The sequence below is a fragment of the Poecilia reticulata genome, chromosome 14, assembly GCF_904066995.2.
Source record: "Poecilia reticulata chromosome 14, P_reticulata-male-v2, whole genome shotgun sequence".
NCBI classification, from domain to species: Eukaryota; Metazoa; Chordata; class Actinopteri; order Cyprinodontiformes; family Poeciliidae; genus Poecilia; species Poecilia reticulata.
The window spans coordinates 3603254-3625774 of record NC_088843.1 but is presented as its reverse complement, the minus strand read 5'-3'; the positions used below and the strand labels follow the sequence as shown (position 1 = coordinate 3625774).

Below are 22521 nucleotides of genomic sequence, written 5' to 3'. Positions count from 1 at the left end.
AATATTAACACAAGCATATTCACATATTATTTTAACATTAGCAAAACCTTCTATATTTAAATCAAAATAGTGGCCGGCTATTTGTTTTTCAAAGTAAACGCTTAAGACCTCGTGGAGACTTCAATACCCAGAATGCTCTGCGGAATGCCGATTGTCGGTGTCATCATCCAGACACCGGTGGCGTGGATTTTTCTTGTCATTGGAGTTTTATATTATTTCCTCTCTTTAAGCTACAGAAAAGCACGCTGTTGTCGAATTGTTACAGAATGACGGTAAGCTCTAAGCATGTATTTCAGAGTTATTTCTACTTCTATTGAGTAAATGAATACACTTTCCATCTTTATGTGTGAACTTATTGTAGCTGAATGCTACTTTAGCTAGCATGAGCTCCCGAGCCAGCTGCCTAAATCTTATGCCAAAAATGAAATCAATGTCGTTATGTTTACTATTACATTATCAACACGAGTTCACTAATATTTTAAATAGTTGAGAATTTTCTCCAAGAAATAAATTCTTGCTTAACATTGTATTCAAGGAGCGAAAGGGTACAGCCAAGTTGGACTACTTGAGAAAGATTGAGTTGGAAATCCAGGAGAAATGGGAGAAGGAGAGAGCATTTGAGAATGACGCACCGTCAACTATTGGAGAAACTTCAAAGTGAGTAGCTGCTGTCACTGTCATTCAGTTTGCCTTGAAAATTTGCTCTGTCGAGGTAACAAAACGGATATATTTTAAAGTGTACGTTAAATACAATATTTCTTCTGCAGATGTTTCTCTTATTGTGATGAATATGTCCTCATTATTATATTATGGCGCCTGTTGAAGTGAAAGAACATAGGTACAGAGAGAATAAATTGAATTAAACAGGTATGTCAGCAAATGACATGTCAAAGCAAACAATTTCACACCAAAAAGCAGTTAAACCAACTTTTACATGACGCCCAGATCATATGTTTCTGTTAAAACAATTACAGAAATACCATAAAATGTGAAATTTTAGGGTGACTTTTTTTTTTTCCATTTCAAGATAAAAATCAAATAACCTCTTCAGTTATAAATCTGTTACTGTCTGGTGTAAGACCTCAGTTACCAAAACAGGAAGAGACTAAAAGGTCTTTTTTTATAACTTTAATTTTCTTTATTTTTTTACAGCAAAAACAAGTACTTTGTCAACTTTCCTTATCCGTATATGAATGGTCGATTGCATCTTGGCCATACCTTCAGCTTGTCAAAGTGTGAGGTAAGTTGGATACTCGGACGAAGGTGAATACAGAGAAATTAAATTCATCTTGTTCACTTAGAATCAAATTGTTAGCAGTTTTTTAAACAACCATATTACTTGTAGTAAATTCAAAAATAAGGTATGGAAGAAAAAAAATCACTAATTTTAATGTTAAAACAAATCAGAATCTTAAGCTTAAGTTGGTTTTAATTGCAAATTATTATATTAATGTTTAATGGACTGTTCATAGAAGTGTGTTATCCTAAGAAATGTGTTGATTGTGCAGACTGCCCTTGGTTGAAATAATATATTACATAAAAAATATTCCAGGATGCTGTCTGTCTGGTAGCTTGAAAATGTTAAAGATTTTCCACTTTTTCCTCTGAGCTTCTCTTGTTCTGATTTGTTCCTCCAGTTTGCTGTTGGCTACCAGTCTCTGAAGGGGAAGAAATGCCTCTTCCCATTTGGTCTGCACTGCACAGGAATGCCAATCAAGGTTGGCATCTTCTTCTTATTTTCATTTCTAGCTACTACAATCTGTCTTCGCTTTTACTTTAAACAATAAAAAGTGTTTAATAGTATAAGAATTCCCACCAGGAAATTAATGTAAGTTGCATTATGCAACAAGGTTTTATTTATTCAATGTAGAGAATAAATGTAGTGAATCTGATTGAAGTAGATCAATCAGATTCAAGTACTTATTGAATCTGAATGTTTTATGAAAGTAGGTTGAGTTATTATCACGTTAGCATTTCTGCTCCATGTAGTCCGCTTAAATCAATCCATAATTTGATCTTCATTTCACATTTTGTTCACTCTTAGGCCTGTGCAGACAAGCTGAAGAGAGAGATGGAGCTGTATGGAAACCCTCCCCTGTTTCCAGATGAGGATGAAGAGGAGAAGGAGAAACCCGAGGCTGCTGATGAAATCATCATCAAGGACAAAACAAAGGGCAAGAAGGTTGGGATTATCTGACAGCTGAAATAATTTCCTACATTAAAATTGTGTCTCAATGAAAACTGAATGGTATTCTATGTTTGTGTTTGTATGTATTGTTTTTAACTGCTTTCATGTAAACTGTTTCCACTGACTGAAAATCTCTTTGTCAGAGTAAAGCGGTGGCCAAATCTGGATCTTCCACATACCAGTGGCACATCATGAGGTCTTTAGGCCTAAATGACAATGAAATTGTCAAGTTTGCTCATGCAGAACATTGGCTGGAGTACTTCCCTCCTTTGGCAGTCAAAGACCTCAAACAAATGGGAGTCAAGGTGACTAAACATATAAAGCTATTGCTAGCTGCTGTGTTTTTCTATTTTGTTTATACTGAAAGTAATTAGATTTATATAAATCTGAACTCATTGTGCTTTTTGTGCTTCTTTGTTGCATCATTGAGGCAAATTCCTTTCATCAAAATGTAAAAAAATTAAATAATCTGTTATTCTGTAGGTGGATTGGAGGCGGTCTTTCATCACTACTGATGTGAACCCCTTCTACGACTCTTTTGTCAGGTGGCAATTTCTCACCTTGAAAGACAGGAAGAAGATCAAGTTTGGCAAGAGGTAAATTTTTTTGAACAGTTGCACTTTTGTTCAATTGCATAAACCTATGCAGTTTTTATTTCTTACATCGGTTGAATTTTACTGCAAAAGTTTTCTTGACTTGTTCATGTTTTGTAAGGTTACAGCCACAAACCTTTAACATATTGTACAGGAATTAGAAAATTTACAACATAGTTTTGAAATCAAAGAAAATTAAAACGTGTTTTCAAAATTTTAAAAATCATAAAGTTTGGAGTACATTTTATGTTTAACTCTTTTTGCTATGATACAATTTGGAAAAATAATCAAATTTACCAAGACATGGCTGTCCATCAAAACTGACAACATATTTTCCTGTTCTATGCTGTCTTCCTTTTTACCAGCTGAATATGAAACCAATTTCATAGAATGTTTATGAAAAATAAAGGATTTTAAAGTTGTTTGAATGGAGTTTGGTATGAATATTGTTTACCTCTCTACAGGTACACCATCTACTCTCCCAAGGACGGACAGCCATGCATGGACCATGACAGGCAAACTGGGGAGGTATGTACATTGTGCTTATTAAAATATCAAACACCAAATTCAAAATGTTGTAGTGCACATGAACAATGTTTATTCAGTTTACTACGCATGTAAAATATTCAGCTACATCCTAACACCAGTTTATCTAAACTGAAGGCTTGTGATTCCATATAAATTTGTTTTTCATTCAAAGACATCAAGTGTAACCTTTTTCACACTATGATGACCAAAGTGTAGCATTTTGTTTCATTTCTGTCATTTGCAGGGTGTGGGACCTCAGGAATACACACTCATCAAGATGAAGGTGGTTGAACCTTACACTGCAAAATTTAAATCCAAAGTGTTTTACAGCAGGTAAAATATCATGACTGTGGTCTTACTTGCTGTGATATGTTTAGTTGACTAAGTAATTATTTTTTTCTTTTTTTGCACTGCTTTTAAACACATAATCTCATAATTTCCTTTTGCCAGATTGCTTGTTTGAACAGAATTGTGTGATGATGACTCTTTTCTTTTTGCAACTTCCTAGGATTATTATTTTTTTCTTTTTTTATCAAGCTTATGTAAATAAATCTGAAACTAATATTACTGAATATACTAATTCTTCACAAAGAAGTCAGATTTGAATACTTGCTGTCGTCCCAATAGTGGTATGAAAGGCAAAAACATCTTCCTGGTTGCTGCCACCCTGAGACCGGAAACCATGTTCGGTCAGACCAACTGCTGGGTGAGACCCGACATGAAGTATGTCGCCTTTGAAACGGCCAATGGAGACGTCTTCATCTCCACCAGGAGGTCTGCCAGGAACATGTCCTTCCAGGGCTTCACCAAGGAAAATGGAGTGGTGCCAGTGATCATGGAAATACTTGGGCAGGTAGAGAGCCTGTTATGTTTTGCACCCAACAAACACAAGAGATACTAAAATAATAATCAAAAGCCTAGATGAATGAGAGAGAGGCAGGAAACAATGTTGACAGGTTGCCAGAGTAATTTGCATTTTGATTTGAAAGATAAATTATTTAATTAAGAAACAAAGCCTCAAAATCTGACATGTTCTAGATCAAAATAACTCCAGGACATCAGTTATACAAAAGAACCGATGAAGTGATGAACTTATGTTTTCACATTTATTCAAAGTGAAAAGAGAGGTTTTACGTGGCTGAAGAGAAGAAGGTTTTGAATGATCAGAAGGCTACCTTGGTCAGTCTGATGAGCTCAGACTGATCCATTTCAGGCTGTTCTCTGCACTCCATTCAGAGAATCCAACTCCTTGTCAGAGTGACATTTCCTCTCAGACTGCACAAATGGTAATCATCCATTCTGTGTGACGTAGTTCTGACTGGCGTTGAAATGCTGTGAAAAAAACCACATGCTTATGATGAAGAGCAGCAAATGGCCCCTATTAGAAAGATTGTGGAACAGGTTAGAATTCAATCTGTTACTGGGACCCTGGGGAGATGGAAGCTCCTGAAACTGGGTTATTGTTGTTAGGGGAATTGAAATCTGAACATTATTTTTACTTCATCCACTACCAGCTTTTCCATCAAGGAAGAGGATATTTATAAACGTCTGCTTTTAAGACAGAGATTTCAATAACTGGTTAAAACTTGCCTTCAGTAACTAAAATGAAACTTGGTGTATTTTAAAGTTCAAATCTGTACAATCACAAGTAGGCCTGTAGTGATACAATAATCTCACGATACGATACACGATGTTCTGCTAACGATATGATATATATTGCGATATTCAGCTACCGATACAGTTCAATACACTTTTGCGATTTTCTGAAAGATTTTAGAGGGACAGAGTGATTTTGGTGACATTTTGTGACTGTTATAGAGTTTAACTGAATTAATTTAACTGAAAACTGATTAAAAGCACCAACTACACAATACCTGGCTCTGGTTGGACATGGACACAGACTTAAAGTCGACAGCTGGACAAAATGAATCAAAGAAGTGGTGAGAAAACATGTTTCTTTTAATTGAAACAGTACAAACTGTAGGTTACATGCATTTGTAAAGTAAATAAAGTGCACCAAGTACCTGCTCTGAATAGTTTGATACCTTTTTAACCTTGACACTTAACATCTGAAGGAATCACTCTAAGCCTGATGACCTAATCACTCTCCCGGCGAAGCAAGCAGTGAGTGAGCAAGGTGACAGTTGGATGTGAAGATACTTGCGGATGAATAGTGATTTTTTTCTAGGAAAGAAAATATTGATATATATCGCAAAATCGATATTATTACACAACCCTAGTCACAAGCTAGAGCTGAAAATTTGTCTAACTTATGTTAAACATGGAGGTTGTAACTTTCAATCATAATGTTCTTAATAAGATCTCACACTTTGTAAAAGTGTTTAGCAGCCATGTATAAATGTAAATGTTGTGACTTTTTTACACTTATATGTTGTTCAGTATGATAAGTGACTGATTTACAATTATATGTTAAGCATAAATTACATGATTATTATTAATTGAATTGAACATGATTGTATATAATTACAAGGATGAAGTGAAATATATTTAAGTTCAAGACATGATTTATTTGAATAGAAGAAGTCTTTTATTTTGAAGAATGCTTAAGTATCTGGTTCTGTTTTGTCACTATCTTGCTTTGTTGATATTTTGGTTGTCTTGGTTACGAACAGCTGTTGCCGTTATCAGCTGTCGCCGTTTTCTCTCTTCAATAAAGAACTGAACAGAAAGGTTCAGTAAAAGACATACGAGCCTCCGTTTTGTTTGAAGAAGCTTCACTCCGTAACAGTAAATGCATCTAAAATATAATCTTTATTGGTGTAAACATAATAATTTGCTGCTTGTTAGTTGTGTCTGAGCTTCTTATAAACATGAACTTTGAATCAGAAATTTGAACTGAATTTAAATATCTGATTCTGAAAGGAGCACACTGATATGACATGGCTTCTCTGTTCAGGACATCCTCGGCTGTGCCCTGAGTGCTCCTTTGACCTCCTACAACATCATCTATGCTTTGCCAATGCTCACCATTAAGGAGGACAAAGGTACGAGTCCTTCAAAATATATGAATTCAGTTCTTTACTGCATTAATTTATATTAGTCTGTTTACCAGTGTTGCTCACAAAGGCAAAAATGTGCACATTTATAACAGTTTTCTAGATTTCTCATATTTAGGCAGTTTAGCTGTCATGGGATTCTTTGGTTTTTTCGAACATTCTTTTTTTTCTTTTATTTTTCTTGCAATTTTTTAATGTTTAAGATATATTATATTTCAAATTTGCATTATATTTTGTAAATCAGATGAAACATTTTATGATATTAAATTAAGAGGAACTGACTACAAGTGCCCTAAACACTTTTGTCACAGGTTAATGTAAAAAAACATGAAGGGGTTTGAATCCTTTAAAAGGTCAGTGCATATAGTGATGTCCTGATGACATACTGAATGTTTTTCCTTTTTTTCCACTTGAAGTGTAATTGGTTCCCCAAATAGACCTTTATTATTGCAGATGTTTTATTTTTAGTATTTGTTGCTGGAAAGCTGCTGTTTGCTCCTAAGTAATTCTTTGTCCTGTTGATGGATTTCTGTAAATATTCATAAATTGAATTTCTGAATCACTAAACCGAAATGTCACAATATCCATATGAATAATAATGAATTTCTCATGCTCAATCTGTCATCTTGTCTTGAAGGGTTATGGAGTGTAATGAGCAACAGTAAATGAGATCATGTTTGTGTGTCCTTTTTCACAGTTCGTTTGTTGCTCCAGTGCTTGCTGCACAGCAGATAATGAAATGTGGCAGCATGGGGCATTTATTAGATTTGGAACCAAGTAGAATGAAATAAATTGGTTTTGTTCATGTGCATTTTCTTGCACTTTTCTTCTCCTCGTCTCCAGGTACTGGGGTTGTTACCAGCGTGCCATCTGATGCTCCTGATGACATCGCTGCTCTCAGGGACATCAAAAAGAAACAGGTGACATAAACTTCTGCTGTAAGAGAATAACACCTATGTCAATCTTTTTCTGCTTAAATAATGTCTGCTGTGCAATTCATTGAGAATTCATAGAAAAAATAAATAATTATGAATTCTTGCATTTTGTACAGGCTCTAAGGGAAAAATATGGAATTGAGGATAAGATGGTGTTGCCTTTCGAGCCGGTAAGCAACTCTTTTAAAAGTAATTTTGGTTTCACTTAGACTGAACATATTTATTTAATGATATTTTCCCAGTGTAACATTATTTATCATTTTTAAATGCCTACACCTCAGGTCCCCATCATTGAAATCCCAGGCTTTGGAAACCTTTCAGCCCCTCTCGTCTGTGATGAGCTGAAGATCCAGAGCCAAAATGACAAAGACAAACTGGCTGAAGCCAAAGAAAAGGTTTACCTGAAGGGATTTTATGAAGGGGTAGGTTTCAAACAACTACAGGAGGAGTTAACTGTGGGTTTGAAGGGTTTCTTTATCAATACTGGGTTGAATATAAAATTATCCACTGATGTCTGCATTTCTTTCAACTGGTTTTGACTGTTTTTTCTTTATTAAGAGCTTATTTTGTTTCATGTCACAGTCATGTTAATAAACTTTTGCACACAATTCCTGCCTTGAAACTCTACAGAGACATTGCCCACTTAATGATGTGAGAAGTTTTAAAATAATTACATTTCCTTAATATTGATGAACCTTTGTGAATAAATGTCTCAGATCATGCTAGTTGAGGGATACAAGGGGCAGAAGGTTCAAGATGTGAAGAAGCCGATCCAGATCATGATGGTGGAGAAGGTAACATGTTTAACTTCATCTGGATTTAGTTCTATATACGTCTGTGCACAGATGTGTTGGCGTGGGGTGTTTCTATAATGCATGTTTTCATATTATTTTACCATTCTCAGTTTGTGCGATGTTTATCTGTTTAAGGGTGAGGCCTTGATTTACATGGAACCTGAGAAACAGGTCATGTCACGTTCAGCTGATGAGTGTGTGGTGGCGCTTTGTGACCAGTGGTAAGTGCAATCTTTTGTATAATTGTATTTTTGTCATTTGAATACATTTTTATTTCTATTTATGGGTATTGAGTGTTTTGAATTTCATCTAAGATACATGCTCTATTTAGTTCATTCATTCTAGAGAATTTCATATTTGTGTTTTGCTTCAGTCTCTGAAAAGATCAATAAAACTGGTTTGGTATTTGAACAGGTATTTGGACTACGGGGAGGCTGAGTGGAAGCAGCAGGCCAATGCAGCCCTCAAGTCACTGGAAACGTAAAAACAATGACTTCATTATCTAAATATGTTTTTGTTTCGTGTGGTTTGAGCCCACTTCTCAGGGGTCTTATAACAAGTCAGAAATGCATATAATGGACATTTATATTTATCTCCAGAGTTCTTAGGGGTTTTTTTTTAAACTGTTGAAAAAAAATTATGAAAAGGTAAAACACTGCAAGGTCAAAAATAATTTACCTACTCTGTATTTTGTTTGTGTACAAAATTCCAGATTTTGTGAGGAGACTAGAAGAAACTTTGAGGCAACTTTAGCCTGGCTGCAGGAACATGCCTGCTCTCGTACCTACGGACTTGGTAGGTTTACAGTTCAATAACATAAAAAAATCCCCATAATTCTATTTCTTCCTTGTTTCTTGGTCACCTGACATGCAACCATGTAAAAGATGGAAGAGAACAGTGTGACACCTGAACGTTTCAAACGGCTGTTTGTATGAAGGTTTTTTGTCTACAGATGGAGACAAAGGCCTGGTCACAGAGCATCTAGCACTAACTTGTGTTTCTGCAGGAACAGATGCAGTATGGAGCCTAAATAAAAGGCTAAATATATCCTGCATTCTTGTAGATTCAAATAAAATGTTTTATTAAAGTTTTTTTCTAAAATAAGTAAAATATTTGATAAATGTGGTTACAGTTAGAGATTTATAATTTGAGGGCATAAAAATGTATTTGATGTAGTAAAAACCTTACTACAGAAATAAGGTTCTGTATTAAGACAATACAGAACTAATAGATTTTGTTACATTTATTGAAATCTCAGTACTGTGAGAAAATATCTAAAGAATCTGTTTTTGTTGTTTTTGGCTAAAAATGTGTCACTGCTTAACAAGCACAAATATTACAAATAGCAATTACAATCAGCTGTATTTTGAAGCACATATACAGCAGTTATTGATGCCCTCAAGGAACTAATAGTGGGAAATGGGTCAAAAAGTTTAAATAACAAACACATTCATTCAGATTTTTAAGCTGCAGATATTGGTTGGAATTTCTTGTTGCTTGTCACATGATGGCTAATTGTTTTTCTCTAACACAAAAAGATGAGCACAGAGGATCTGAAACTAAAAATAAACTAAACATGGATTTTTGTTCCTCTTCCCCAAAGCTATGTTTTTAAAGTATATAAAATCCAGGTTATCTGTCATAACAGCTGTTTAGAGATTACTTGTGGTTTTGTCTTCTGGCATCACCAGATTGCATCGCTGTTTATTTTTGGAAGGATTACACAACTCAATCCAAATCTTTGGATTTGGATTGAGACATTCTTTTGTCTGCATGTGAACCAAGTGGAACAAGACTGAAAATTCATTTAATTAGCAGCCTTAAACATTTAATCAGTGCAAAGTAATAAATATTATTTTGTCTTTTAAAATATTTTTGTTGTGTGTATCTTTGGTTGTCTGTGTGTGACTCTGTCCCGTGGTTACCATAGGAACACGGCTGCCTTGGGACGAGCAGTGGCTGATCGAGTCTTTATCGGACTCCACAATCTATATGGCTTACTACACTGTAGCCCACCTCCTCCAGGGAGGTGTGCTGAACGGACAAGGGGACTCTCCACTGGGCATCAAGTAATTATTCACCACACACAGACCTGCACTTGAAGTAAATATTGAACTTGAAGCTATTTATGTCTGTTTTTTTTCCACACTTTGTCTTCTTCGTCTTTTTTTTCTCTGCAACAATCAACCAGACATTTTATTCCAGAGAGTTAGAATAGAGAAGACTCATAAAAATATCTCCTAACATGTAACAAATTAAGAAATTTGATGCTGGAATCCACAACTTCGTATCACTGGAGTTTGCTATAAGCACCTAAATACATCGCTCTGTCAGCAGAATACCAGATTCGTTAAAGTTTATAGCCCTTAGCCATGTTTTCTTGCTTTGACAGGCCAGAGCAGATGACCAGAGAAGTATGGGACTTTATCTTCTTTAAGTCGTCTCCTTTCCCCAAGACCGACATCCCTAAGGAGCATCTACAGAGGCTGCGGAGGGAGTTTGAGTACTGGTACCCGGTGGATGTCCGCGCGTCTGGAAAGGATCTTGTGCCCAACCACCTCTCCTATTACCTGTATAACCATGTAGCCATGTGGCCCAAAGACAGGTGAGTTTTTCCTGTTTGACCTGCCGGTATAACTTTTAGAGTTTTATTGATTTAGTTTAAAGTTGGGAGTTGTAGTTAACATGAAAAAGGTAAATGAATACAATGCCTTTCAAAAAAGACTTTGATTTGTTTAAAATATTTTTTTTAATTTATCAAGTTCTCCACACACTGTAGAGGCCTACAGCTGGAATATAGCCAGCCTAAATTCACTGCAGTTCATCTTTTCTCTTGTGAGAATAATGTTGCTGCCCATTATTCCTGGACTAAAATTTACAAGCATTAAAAAACATAATCAGGTTTTAAATCATCATCAGGTTTTGTCATGTTATGGTTGATGCAAACTGTTACAGATTTCAGCCACTCCAATGTGTACCATTATTAATGTGTTATTTGTTTTAATATCACAGTTGTGTCAATGTTTACCCTTTATTTCCCCTGTAATGCCTATGTGCTGAAAACATTTCCATCCTTCGCAGTAGTTTCGTAAAGGGCCGTTGCTGATGTAGCAGATGAAGTCTCCAAACGACTTGAAACTTTTTGAATAATGGGGCGTGGAGCGCTAACATAGCCTTAACTGTATTTTTGTTTTATATTTATATATCTTTCAACAAAGTTTCAGATGCTGTTCTCCACCATCAGCAAAACGACGGGGGAGGAAATTCATTTTGGAAACCCAACATTAATAGAATTAATGGGGTTTTTTCTGTTACAGTGGGAAGTGGCCTCAAGCAGTTCGAGCAAACGGACACCTGCTCCTTAACTCGGAAAAGGTAAGTCGAGCATTTTTAAATCATAATGATTTTAGTTTTAGTGATACTAAACCCTGAAGAGTCTATAAAGCGTTTTTTTTTCTTTTCTTTTTTTTTGGATGAAGGCAGTAAATTGTATCTTTTGTTTTTATGAAAGATTCAGAAATAAATCTTAGAATGTAAAATTTTTGCTAAATGCAGAATTTAAATAACCATTCTCCATTTTTGTTTTGCTGTTTAAAATAATTGTTTTTTTTATGACTGAAGCTTGAAGTAGTTTGTTACGAAGCCTTCTAGGGGACACGGGGGAAACACGGGTTACCTCGCAATATTTGCTGGTTTATTTTGTATGCAGTCAAAAATGTCAATTTAAAGAGCCTCAATGTTTATTCTTAACTCTTTTGTCCAAAAAACTGATTTATTCAAAAAACGATCTATTCACTGCATGTTTATGTCTGTTTGTGTAAGGCTGAGGGAAAACGGCCTGTTAAACCATTCAGACTACCAACAGAAACAAGACACAATCAAAACTCTCAGATGACTTTATTACCCAGCGATAACTCAGAAATAGTCCAAATAGTAAATTTTTTATTTCCTTTTTATTTATGGAAAGTTTCTGTTTTTCTATCATTTCTATCCTAAAGAAAAATATATAAAAATTCAGATATTTCACAAGAAGCTATTAACATACATGGAACAACCTGACAAAAGCCTTTTATTATCACAGAAAGTGTGATGACCACCGTAAGAAAGGCTTACAGTATTCAATTATGGCGCATGATAATTGCACAATAAATCAGTACTTTATTGCGAGGGAAAACACAAAACATATTGCGAGGTAATGCAAAAGGTAGATATTCACCCATTTTCTTTAAAGGGCTCCGAACTTTAAGTGTTTTAAGTATTTCTTGAAGTTGCTTAGTTTACCGTTTAGTATTTCTGTTTTCAATATGTACATGTTTTTTAGTCATCTGAAGCTGATGATCTCTGTCTGGAGTTTTAATTCAATGCATTTGTTTTGAACTTATATGGAAAAAATGTTTTTGTTCTTTTACTAGATGTCCAAATCAACAGGAAACTTTCTCACTCTCAGCCAAGCCATCAGCAAGTTTTCAGCTGACGGTAATGTGCTTCTTCATCTATTCTGCATCTTTTTGCATTTTATGTATCATCTTCAATCTTTTCTTCTTTTTCTCCTTATAAGAGTTTTCTTGTCCATTACAGTGTATTTTTACACTACATAGGGTATTCCACGGGATTATGTGGTGAACATTTCCTGTCCAACTAGTGGTTGTAATTGAACATGAACACAATCGTATTCCCAGGTTACAATTAGAGTTGCTCCAGGCTGTTATTAACAGCTTTTTTATTTATTTTTAAAGCTGTTCATAACAGCCTATAGCAGCTCTTAATTGTCATGGTAGTATGTTAGTGTTTGCTTAATTTTGAATATTCTTATAAAACATTTAAAAGAACCACAAATAATGCCCAATGCGTGTGGTTTCTTGGGTCTAACTAATTTTTATTGGCCTTGCGTAGTCAGATTATGTGTCTTAAATCCTAAATCATTCATTCACATAGTTGACTCAAGAGGCTGCCTTCAAAATAGAAACAAAAAGTGGAGATAATTTTAGGATGCCATGGGGACCAATAAGAATTAATTTGGATATGTTTTAAAAAAAATCTTGTGTGCTGTGTTTGTGTGAACTGCTGCACGTATTACTTAGACCATCATTAAAGTATTTTTGAATAAAATATTTTTGAAGTAGAAGATTCTCTTCCTCCAAAGCCTTATGAATAACAGGAATTAAAGATGCACCAATTTGAAAAGTTGCAATATTTATATCAATATTCAATATTATTATTGCTGTTTTGACTTATAACCAATAGTTACCAATGTTGGATATATTTTCCTACCCTATTGATTGTCGACATTGCGTCTCTGCTTTAAGTAAACGTCCTGTGCTGCATCACTGTCACATGACCAAACAAACACCACATGACCAGCCTCCCTCCTCAACCTGAAACACATACACAAATGGAAACAAGAGAAAAATGGAAATCAGTTATTAATATCAGCCCACTTTTATTTATGGGACAGACACCTATATATTAAAAAATGATTAACATCGGCCGTTCTGGCATTAATGCAAATGCATCCCCAGTTTAAATGAAGCAAATTATAAACGTAGGGAGAGTTATGTACGGTGTTTGCATTACATTAAACACAACTTATTTTTCAGACTACATAATCTAAGTGAAGTTTGTTCTGTGGATTTTGCATCGCTTTGCTCTTTTCAGGTATGCGTCTGGCTCTAGCTGACGCTGGGGACACGGTGGAAGATGCTAACTTTGTGGAGACCATGGCTGACGCCGGCATTCTTCGCCTCTACACGTGGGTGGAGTGGGTGAAGGAGATGATTGCTAACCAGAACAACCTGAGGACTGGGCCTGCGGACACGTTCAACGATCGTGTGTTTGAAAGGTATGTGGGAAAATGAGCTGAGTAATGCTGAGGTTTGTAAAGATCTAGAACTTGATCAAATGTTTAAGCTAGATGGGATGCATTTCTTTTCATATTATCTGGAATCTGTCTTCATAATAATCTTGACAGTGCATTTCAGAAGGATGTTTTCTCTTAATTTTTTAAAAATTGTTTTGAATTTGATTAAAATTCACCCCAAAACATTTTTGAGTAACACGTATTTCTTTACTTGCAATTTGTACCTACTAATTATGAGGCACTTTCTGCAATAGGGTTGTCTCTTATAACAAAAGACTCATGTCCTGGAAAAGCTGCATTGTGAAACGCTGAAGTTTTATGAAAATGAGCATTCTATCTCCAGAGCAACAGCTCTGCTATTCTTATGTCTTTATATAATATAATTACATGGACTTTTCTGTAGTGAAATGAATGCAGGCATCTTGAAGACAGAGCAGCATTATGAGAGGATGATGTACAAGGAGGCTCTGAAAAGCGGCTTTTTTGAGTTCCAGGTAAGTACATGAAGTTTCTGAGAAATATATTTATCTCAAAAAATAAGAATGTCTCTAAAGCGTTGAGATTACGCTATTATGAGAAGTGTTATGAACCATTAAAATCTCTGTAATTTTTTCAGAATATATAAAAAAAGAGCAATTAAAAGTTGTAAGGCAAGTGTCTAAAGAACTAAGATCTGTTTGTAAATAGTTTTCAATGTGATGTAGCCTATAATATGTTTTTTTTTGAGGAGGTGTCACTCTGTGAACAAGCTAGTCCACCAACCAGTTTTAACTGATTCAGGAATTTCTTTTAAATAATTGTATTTAAAAGCATATTTTTATTGTTTGTTTTTCTACCTTTAAAAGATTACTAATTATATTTCACATTTCCCTCCTCTGTTCATTATTAGTGTGGTTTGTACTGACATCAAAAACAGCAGTCTCTTTATGTACTTGCTAAAAAAACATAAAGTTTGTCAGCTGAAATTTCTAAAATGCTGCCAATATTTTCAAATCCAGCCTTTTCCATAACAGATGTGTTTACAACCGGCTGCTGTGTTATGATTAGTCTGTTATTTGAGACCCTAAAAAATAGGTTATATTCTCTTTATACTGCATTGTTTTATATTAAAAACCTTACCAACACTAATAATGGTTAATCTTAGTAAATCTTTACAGCTTCTAAACTGAACATGCTTGCTGTTAATGATGCTGATTCTAAAGGAATGCCTCATGAAATTCTTGGTTGAAATTGAAAAACAACCGAGTGATGCATCAGAGGAGTGGCTCTGATTAAACACAATTTTGTTAAGAAGTCATTTAAGTTAATATCCAAGTCTGATCAGCTTTGACAGAAAGCACATTTATTTAGTTTTGCTGCTGTTGGATCATGCTACTAAAGTACACTGATCCTTACAGATCTGTTTTTTTTTTCCATCTCCTTTTACCCTTTCATGTATCCATTTCTAAACACTTGTCAGGGATAGTTACTATTGTTTTGTGCACATTGTAACTAATGTGGAAGTTTAAAACTGTTCATGTTTTTGCTTTAGGCGGCTAAAGATAAGTACCGTGAGCTGGCTATTGAAGGCATGCACAGAGCCCTGGTCTTCCAGTTCATAGAGAGACAAACACTGCTGCTGGCCCCCATCTGCCCACACCTCTGTGAATACACATGGAGTCTACTGGGCAAGGTAGGTAACATAGACTTTTGGCATTTCTCTGCTTTTAGTGTTCACAGTGTGCTCTCAGGGTATAAATCTGGCTTTGATTGTCTCCTCCCATCCTCTCTCTGGGCTTTTTCCTCGTCATAGACTTTTACATACAACAGAGAAATGCAGCCAACCAAAACGGGTCACCGTAATGTGTTAATTTACATTCATGAAGAGCACCTGGGATCGGAAAGCTTAAACTTCCAGGTTCACGGCTGGCCCGCAGTAGCACTTGTTCCCACTGCTCATTTACTGGTGTGAAATGGCTACTGACAAGATCCCAGTGGTGAAATCCAAGTCTGCTGGGAGCCTGTCTTCACACTGAGCCGTTTCCTCTGCACTCACTGTTACACGCTTCCTGTAGCACTGAGAGCCATGAATATTTTTAACACTCAAATTTGTGAATATAAAGGAGAACTGCTGTGTTGGAGATATGTTTTTCAGTTGTTGCTTAGCAACAACAAAAGAGCCCCCCTCACCTACCTTTATTTTCCCCTCATCCTGTGCTTGGTACCACAAGCTGAAATCATATGTTGTTTTTCCACACGCTCAAGCACAACCGAGTCCTGCTAGGGCAATTACATAAGCACTGTGGCTTTTGATTATGTAATTGATGAGACCAGTTTTTGTTTCCACTTTTTTAAAATAAGAATCTCCTTTCTCTCGTCTCCTGCTTGCCTCTCACAGACTGGTTCTCTGATGAAGGCATCATGGCCCGTGGCCGGACCCGTCGATGAGGTTCTGATTCGTTCTTCTCAGTACCTGATGGAGACGGCACACGACCTCCGTTTGAGACTCAAATCATACATGCTTCCTCCCAAAAACAAGGTATAATATGTCTACTATCCTCGCTTGTGTCCTAAATCAATGTGCTTACTAATTCACGGCTTCGTCAATTAATCTTTTTTATTTATGCTTTTCAAAAACAATTTTTAGTTGGAAATTCGCCCAGTTGATTTTTTTTTTATTCTGTTTTGTTGATCACTTTCTAATAAATTCTGGAGTTTTTAGTTTATCCTTTGACAAAACTAACACAACACAACTGACTTCAGGGATTTAAAATCAAAACCACCTATGTTGTTAATCATTATAGATAAGTTACCAATGAATAAAATGTCTTATTCAGATAGGTATTCAATTTAAATCACGAGGATCTTGAAAAGGCTTCACATTTAAATTTAACGTTCTGAAACGTGTAAGAGCTGTTGCATGCTCTTTACATTGTAGATATGATGGCTTTTTGTAAGAATAAAAATCAATTTTAAAATTAATCACACTCTTTTTATAGTTTTTTTTTTTTTTCTTGTTGAATGAAAACCAAACATTTTGTTAACAAAACCTCCAACAGCCAGAAACTGGAGGCTGAGTGTTTTTTCTCTCGTCAACAGATGTTTCACAGTTTATTATTGTTTTCACGGGAAGCACAACAATGAGGGAAAAATGAATAATAATAAAAAAAACAGACTTCAGACTAGAGAGGGCTTTTGTTTAAATGAGATTTTTTTCTTGACCATCAGGGTAAAAATAATGTATTATGATTTCATAAGCAAAATGAAACGAGAAGAAATGTTGCTTTGGGGTTTTCTTTATTTCTCTGTGTGTCATGCCTGAAATGCAGCAGTTGTGGATTATTGATGCCGAGCTTCCTGCAGCATCTGTCATCCTTTTAGATAAACCAAGAGTGTTAAGTCTTGTGTTGACAATGGAGAAGTTTGTCTGTTCATTATCTGGATTTCTGCAGCTGAGAGGGAAAAGCAAAGCAGGTACTGACAATGTATCTAAGACGGGTGATATCTTGGGCTCCCAGGCTGAAGTTATTGATTTGTTACCAATGTTTTGGGAGCACAGGGGCAGAACTGGAAGAGAACAGGAAAAGAGGGAAACAAACAACTGGAAGGGCTGACTTTAATTTTATGATATGGTTTCATATTTAATCTTTGTTAGAAAGTAGAGATTTCTGATAATATATTTTATATTTTTTCTCTTATGAACCTTTTCCCCATCATGACTCATGTGGTACAGTCTGTATATAGACAGCTGCCATGTACGTTAAATGAACAGATCACTCACTAACGAGCATCAAAAAGCATATGTATTTGTTATATCATCCTATTTAACCCCAAAGTTGTATTCCCCTGCAACCACCTCGTGTTGTGAGTTAACAACAAATCAATCACATCTAAAAGGTTGTTTTTATTTATTTTTTTCTTAAATGCATTTTTCTCTTTTCATAGAAAGGTGACTCTAAGCCCCCTGCTAAGCCGTCCCACTGCACTATTTATGTGGCTAAGAGCTACCCTCCATGGCAACACAGCGCCTTATCTCTGCTCGGCAAGCACTACAAGGTAAAAAATAAATAATAATAAAAAAACACTTCCACAGAGCAATGTTTCTTTGCTCTTTATTTTTTATATAGTTGTGCTTAAGACACAGTGCAAGTTAATGCTGGGGCTCGTTCAGCTGTTCACACTCAGCTTTTGTTTAAATCTGTAGCACCTCTTTGTGTTTGTGAGCAGAGCAACAATGGGATCCTGCCAGACAACAAAGTCATAGCCAGCGAGCTGGGAGCCCTGCCTGAGCTGAAGAAGTACATGAAGAGAGTCATGCCATTTGTTGCCATGATCAAGGTATTTATTATTAGTTTTAAGGGTCACATTGAAAGTGCACTACTCAGGTTTTTTCAGGCACATGCCAGTTTTTGATTTTGACCAATTCTTCTTCGTTTTAAGGCCAAATGCATGTAACGTGAAACTAATATGGTGTAGGATTTTTGATTGATTGAATATTTCAGAAAAGATGCAATCATGGGATGTATCCCTGCTAATGCATAAAAACTATATATTGTTTTATTTATTAATGGAAGGCTGTAGAATTTTACAGCTTTTTTGTTCAGTTTAAATCTTTACTCCAAACTTTCACAAACACAACATCATCTTTTATCATTGAGATATATTCCCTCTTTGAACTCTCATGTGGTAGGGCTAAGGGAGCTAATGTTTTGTACTGACTATATATGTTATTATAATACATAGTCAGTGTGAAGCATCCAATAGTGGACAGAACTATTTAATACCTGCTCTAAAATGTCATCAAAGATTGTGCTTTTCTTATCTCATTTAGAGCTTAACTGTATATATATGTTTGATTAAAGCAGCTAATAATAATGCTGATCAAAGGCATTTCTCTTTTAAAAATGTATGAGTCACTTCTCCTAGGTGTGTTAGTCTTTATTCAAGTGATCAAACAGAATAACCATGGTAATATTCATGATAAACTTCATTATTTATTTATTGCTCTTTACGTCTTTTAAGCTCATCCTGCAGATACATGGTGTACATTTATAGTAAAGTGTCCTGTTTTCAATAAGTATTTTCTGCAGCTGAGTTGTTAGTACTTTTAGCATTATATTCACATCAAACTTTCTGTTTGGTTGTGTTTGTGTTTTTTAGGAGAACCTGGAGAAGAACGGACCCACGGTCTTGGATCTAGAGCTGGAGTTTGATGAGCGAGCGGTTCTCATGGAGAACCTGGTGTACTTGACTAATTCTCTGGAGGTCTGTGACTTCACTCTCTTCAGATTCAACACAAAGTTTCATCTGTTCTTGCTCACAATGCTTTATGATTTTCAGTCTTCTGTGACCAAGTTGGCAATGATTATCTGTAATATTTATCTATAAGCAACTTTATTTTTCTCCTAAAAAGCTTAATACTGACAAATAAATAAACCTACAACTCCAGATAATATTTTTTTACAAACTAGCACATATTTAAAAATTAAACCTTTGTGTTTGCACAGTAAACTAAAAGGCTAACCTAGAATTTCCGTGCGTTTCAAGGACTGGATATTACATGGTGTATTTCTTGCTGCACAAACCAGTAGTTAGACAAAGGTCCCATCAGTGATACTTCACTGAGAAAAGAACGGTCAGCAGAGAAGAGGTGTAGATGGTTAAATGGCTTCAGTTTGCTGCTTTAAAATGGCTTCTGCTGAACTCAGATCACTTGGGAGCTGTTGCTTTCTAAGTAATAAAGTGGCCTTAGATTGCTCCCAGCCTGTCTACATGGATAAAAATAATGGTAAAATGCAGAGGCCAAATTCCATCCTATGCAAAGCATGCTGGGTACAGCGTGCTTTGCATAGGAAACTAAATGAGCAAATGGTGTAAAAAAATAAAATAAAATTCTGTCATGCAGCTCTGTTCAGTATTCTGTTTTACATCTAGTTTAACTTCCAGTTGCTGTTTTCTCTCCAAAAACACAGAAAATGTGTGATATTCTGGAGAAGGCCAGGCTGTTTACTGTTTGAGTCTAGTTAACGCTGCCAGTCTGTGCCAGTAGAGCAAACACACACAAAACATCTAAGCAGTGCACCGTTGTGGTTGGTCTGCTCAGCTGTGCACTGATATGTTTTCTCCTGTTTCCCCCCTACAGTTGGAGCAGATTGATGTCTTATTTGCATCTGAGGCTGATGACAAAGTGAAGGAGGATTGTTGCCCTGGGAAACCGTTCAGTGTGTTTAGATCAGAGGTAAAGGCTCCTGATGTGTAATGGACGCTAAAAAAATGACAGAAAATATTTATTTCTGAATGTTTTATGAATGTCAGCAGATAAAATTTTTTATGTTTAGCTGCAGGTTTGTTTGCATACATGATGCATCATGTTGCAAACTTTATGTTGAGGATTAATAAAATTATAACAAAATAAACTTTGTTGTTCCTTCCAAGCCTGGAGTTGCCATGTCCCTGGTCAACCCTCAACCAGCCAACGGCCTGTTTTCCACAAAGCTGGACATCCGGCAGGGAGACAGCAAAGACGCCATTGTCCGTCGACTAGCCAAAGTCAACAGACTCATAAAAGGTCAGCAGCACATTTTGAAACTCAAAAACGTCTTATTATAAGTCTGTATTTTAGAGAGCATGCATAAAAGTATTTACTCTGTTTAGATCAAATAATCTGTAAACCGGTGAGTCATTTCGGAGTTGAGCTGATTCTTATTTTTGGTTTGTCACACCTCCTGGTGGATAAGTAAATTCAGATGCATGTTGTTTACAAATCTGCCTTGGAAATGACTTCTCTGAGTCTCTGCCATCTGCCAGTGTAGAAATGTGGAAAACGGAAATTGCGCATTCACTAGTCTTTTGACCTTTTTCCAATCTAAACTATAGCTGGATGCATGCTGATTGCTGAAATTACCCCTGAGATGTGCCTACAGCTTGGAAGTCCAGCTGTTACAAATTTAGTTAGATTAGGTCAATGAAGCCAGAATAGCATGCAGTCTAAAGAAAATTTCATTGCGCTGCGTTAGTTTGTGTGTTGTAATTTAGTCTTTATGTTTATACCGTTAACCTGACGGGTACTGCAGAGAACAGTTAACCTTTATGGCTAAATCTGGTATGTTTTGGTGCTGGACTGAAGAACTCCCTTTAATTTGTTGATACTAAAACATATATTTTTTCATCTTTCTTGAGTAAAACCCTATACATGCATCAATCAAGTTGTAGTTTGAAATCATAACATCCAGATGGGTGTAATTCAGAATCTGCCATTCAGGCTTTAAAGAAAAGCCTGAAATGTCTTGTTATTGTTATTGACTTGCATTGCTCATAAAGAATAAGTATAAACCTTAACGAAACATGTATTGTAACGCAGTTTGAAGATTTATTTAAAGATTTATTATCTGACACTTTTTTGCCCAGCTCGTATTTTTATTAATATCGAACTGGGCTAAGAAACAACGTAACTCACTTGTGTTCAGGTTAATCACTATGGTTTAAAAAACATCTAGGTGTGTCTGTGAACTATTTGTCTAGGGTTCCTTGAGTTGGTAGTCCTTTTTTTTTTCATTTCCTTTTCTTTTTGTCCGTTTATGTCTGTCATATTTTTTATTGGGGTTTTTATGATCACTCATGTAATCTTGCACAACACTTCAACTCTGTCTGGGGAAAAATATGGCTCCTATAAATCCATATGAATTCTCTGTGATTATGTCATCCAGTTCATGACCACATTCTGTTTTATCTCACTTCCTTCCATCCATTCCCCCTTTAACCCTTTTTGTCTCTTTTCTATTTGTTTTTTTTGTCTTCATTTTCTGCCTACCCCACTGACTCTTGTTTTTTTAACCTCACCACTAGATCTGTCCAGAGTGAAGCTGATGAGGTATGAGGATCCTGTGCTCGGCCCACGGCGTGTCCCCATATTGGGACAGGAGGAGCAAGGCAAGCTGCCCATCTCCAGCAAATCTGTGTTCAACATTAATCTGGATGAGAAGAAGGTCACTCTGGCTGACAACGGCCTCACTGTAGACATCGGAGATACTTTGGTTTATCTGATCCAATAATGTACAGAAGGCCGTCTCACAGGCACAAAGGAGCAGGTTCAGCAGTTTATTTGTAAAATTTCAAAAGCTTTTGCAGTGAGAACAAAAGCCTTTTCAGTCGGAAGACACAAAAAGATCGCTTTTCCTTTACTTTTAATTTGTGGACACCTACAATTAATTAGAATTGACAGCTAAATAACACCAGAATATAGCATTTGTTTCACAGTACTAGTACATCAGTCTGCTTTTAGAAGGTTCAGGTTTGGCAGTTTTGTAAATGGTCAGTCTTTTCCTGTCTGGTATTTTGAGTTTTTAAGCTTTTAAACAGATCTGTGCTGAACAAACAATCCTCCTCCTCATCCTCCTCCTCCTCCTCCTCCTCCTCACAGGGTGAGCACTTGTGTTCATTGTCAGGCAGCTCCTGCTGTGATCTGAATGCCTGATGTTGTCATATAAATGGAAATGTGTCTGGTGTTATTTTATACATCAAATGTGAGGGATATCATGTCTCTTCAGCTTGTTGGGCAGCTTTTATATTTTCTAGCTGTCAGTTGTGCTTGTCTGGGTTTTCCACAAAAATAAAAAATATTTGAATGTTTG

General features: G+C 36.0%; 1 protein-coding gene across 1 annotated transcript; it reads left to right on the top strand.

Annotated features, from left to right (window-relative positions):
• The first annotated feature begins 123 nt into the window (after window positions 1–123).
• Window positions 124–22519, top strand: lars1b (leucyl-tRNA synthetase 1b). The gene is made up of 32 exons (XM_008426947.2): window positions 124–272; window positions 536–657; window positions 1153–1240; window positions 1638–1718; window positions 2045–2182; window positions 2332–2493; window positions 2672–2784; window positions 3246–3309; window positions 3554–3642; window positions 3937–4162; window positions 6227–6314; window positions 7170–7246; window positions 7378–7431; window positions 7543–7683; window positions 7978–8055; window positions 8191–8276; window positions 8470–8535; window positions 8768–8850; window positions 9986–10124; window positions 10448–10660; window positions 11373–11430; window positions 12468–12531; window positions 13711–13894; window positions 14316–14406; window positions 15444–15584; window positions 16290–16430; window positions 17837–17947; window positions 18119–18229; window positions 19052–19156; window positions 20034–20129; window positions 20327–20459; window positions 21737–22519. Exons 1-32 carry the CDS (start codon window positions 267–269, stop codon window positions 21940–21942), a joined length of 3555 nt encoding a protein of 1184 aa, XP_008425169.2. The 5' UTR covers window positions 124–266; the 3' UTR covers window positions 21943–22519.
• The last annotated feature ends 2 nt before the right edge of the window (window positions 22520–22521 follow it).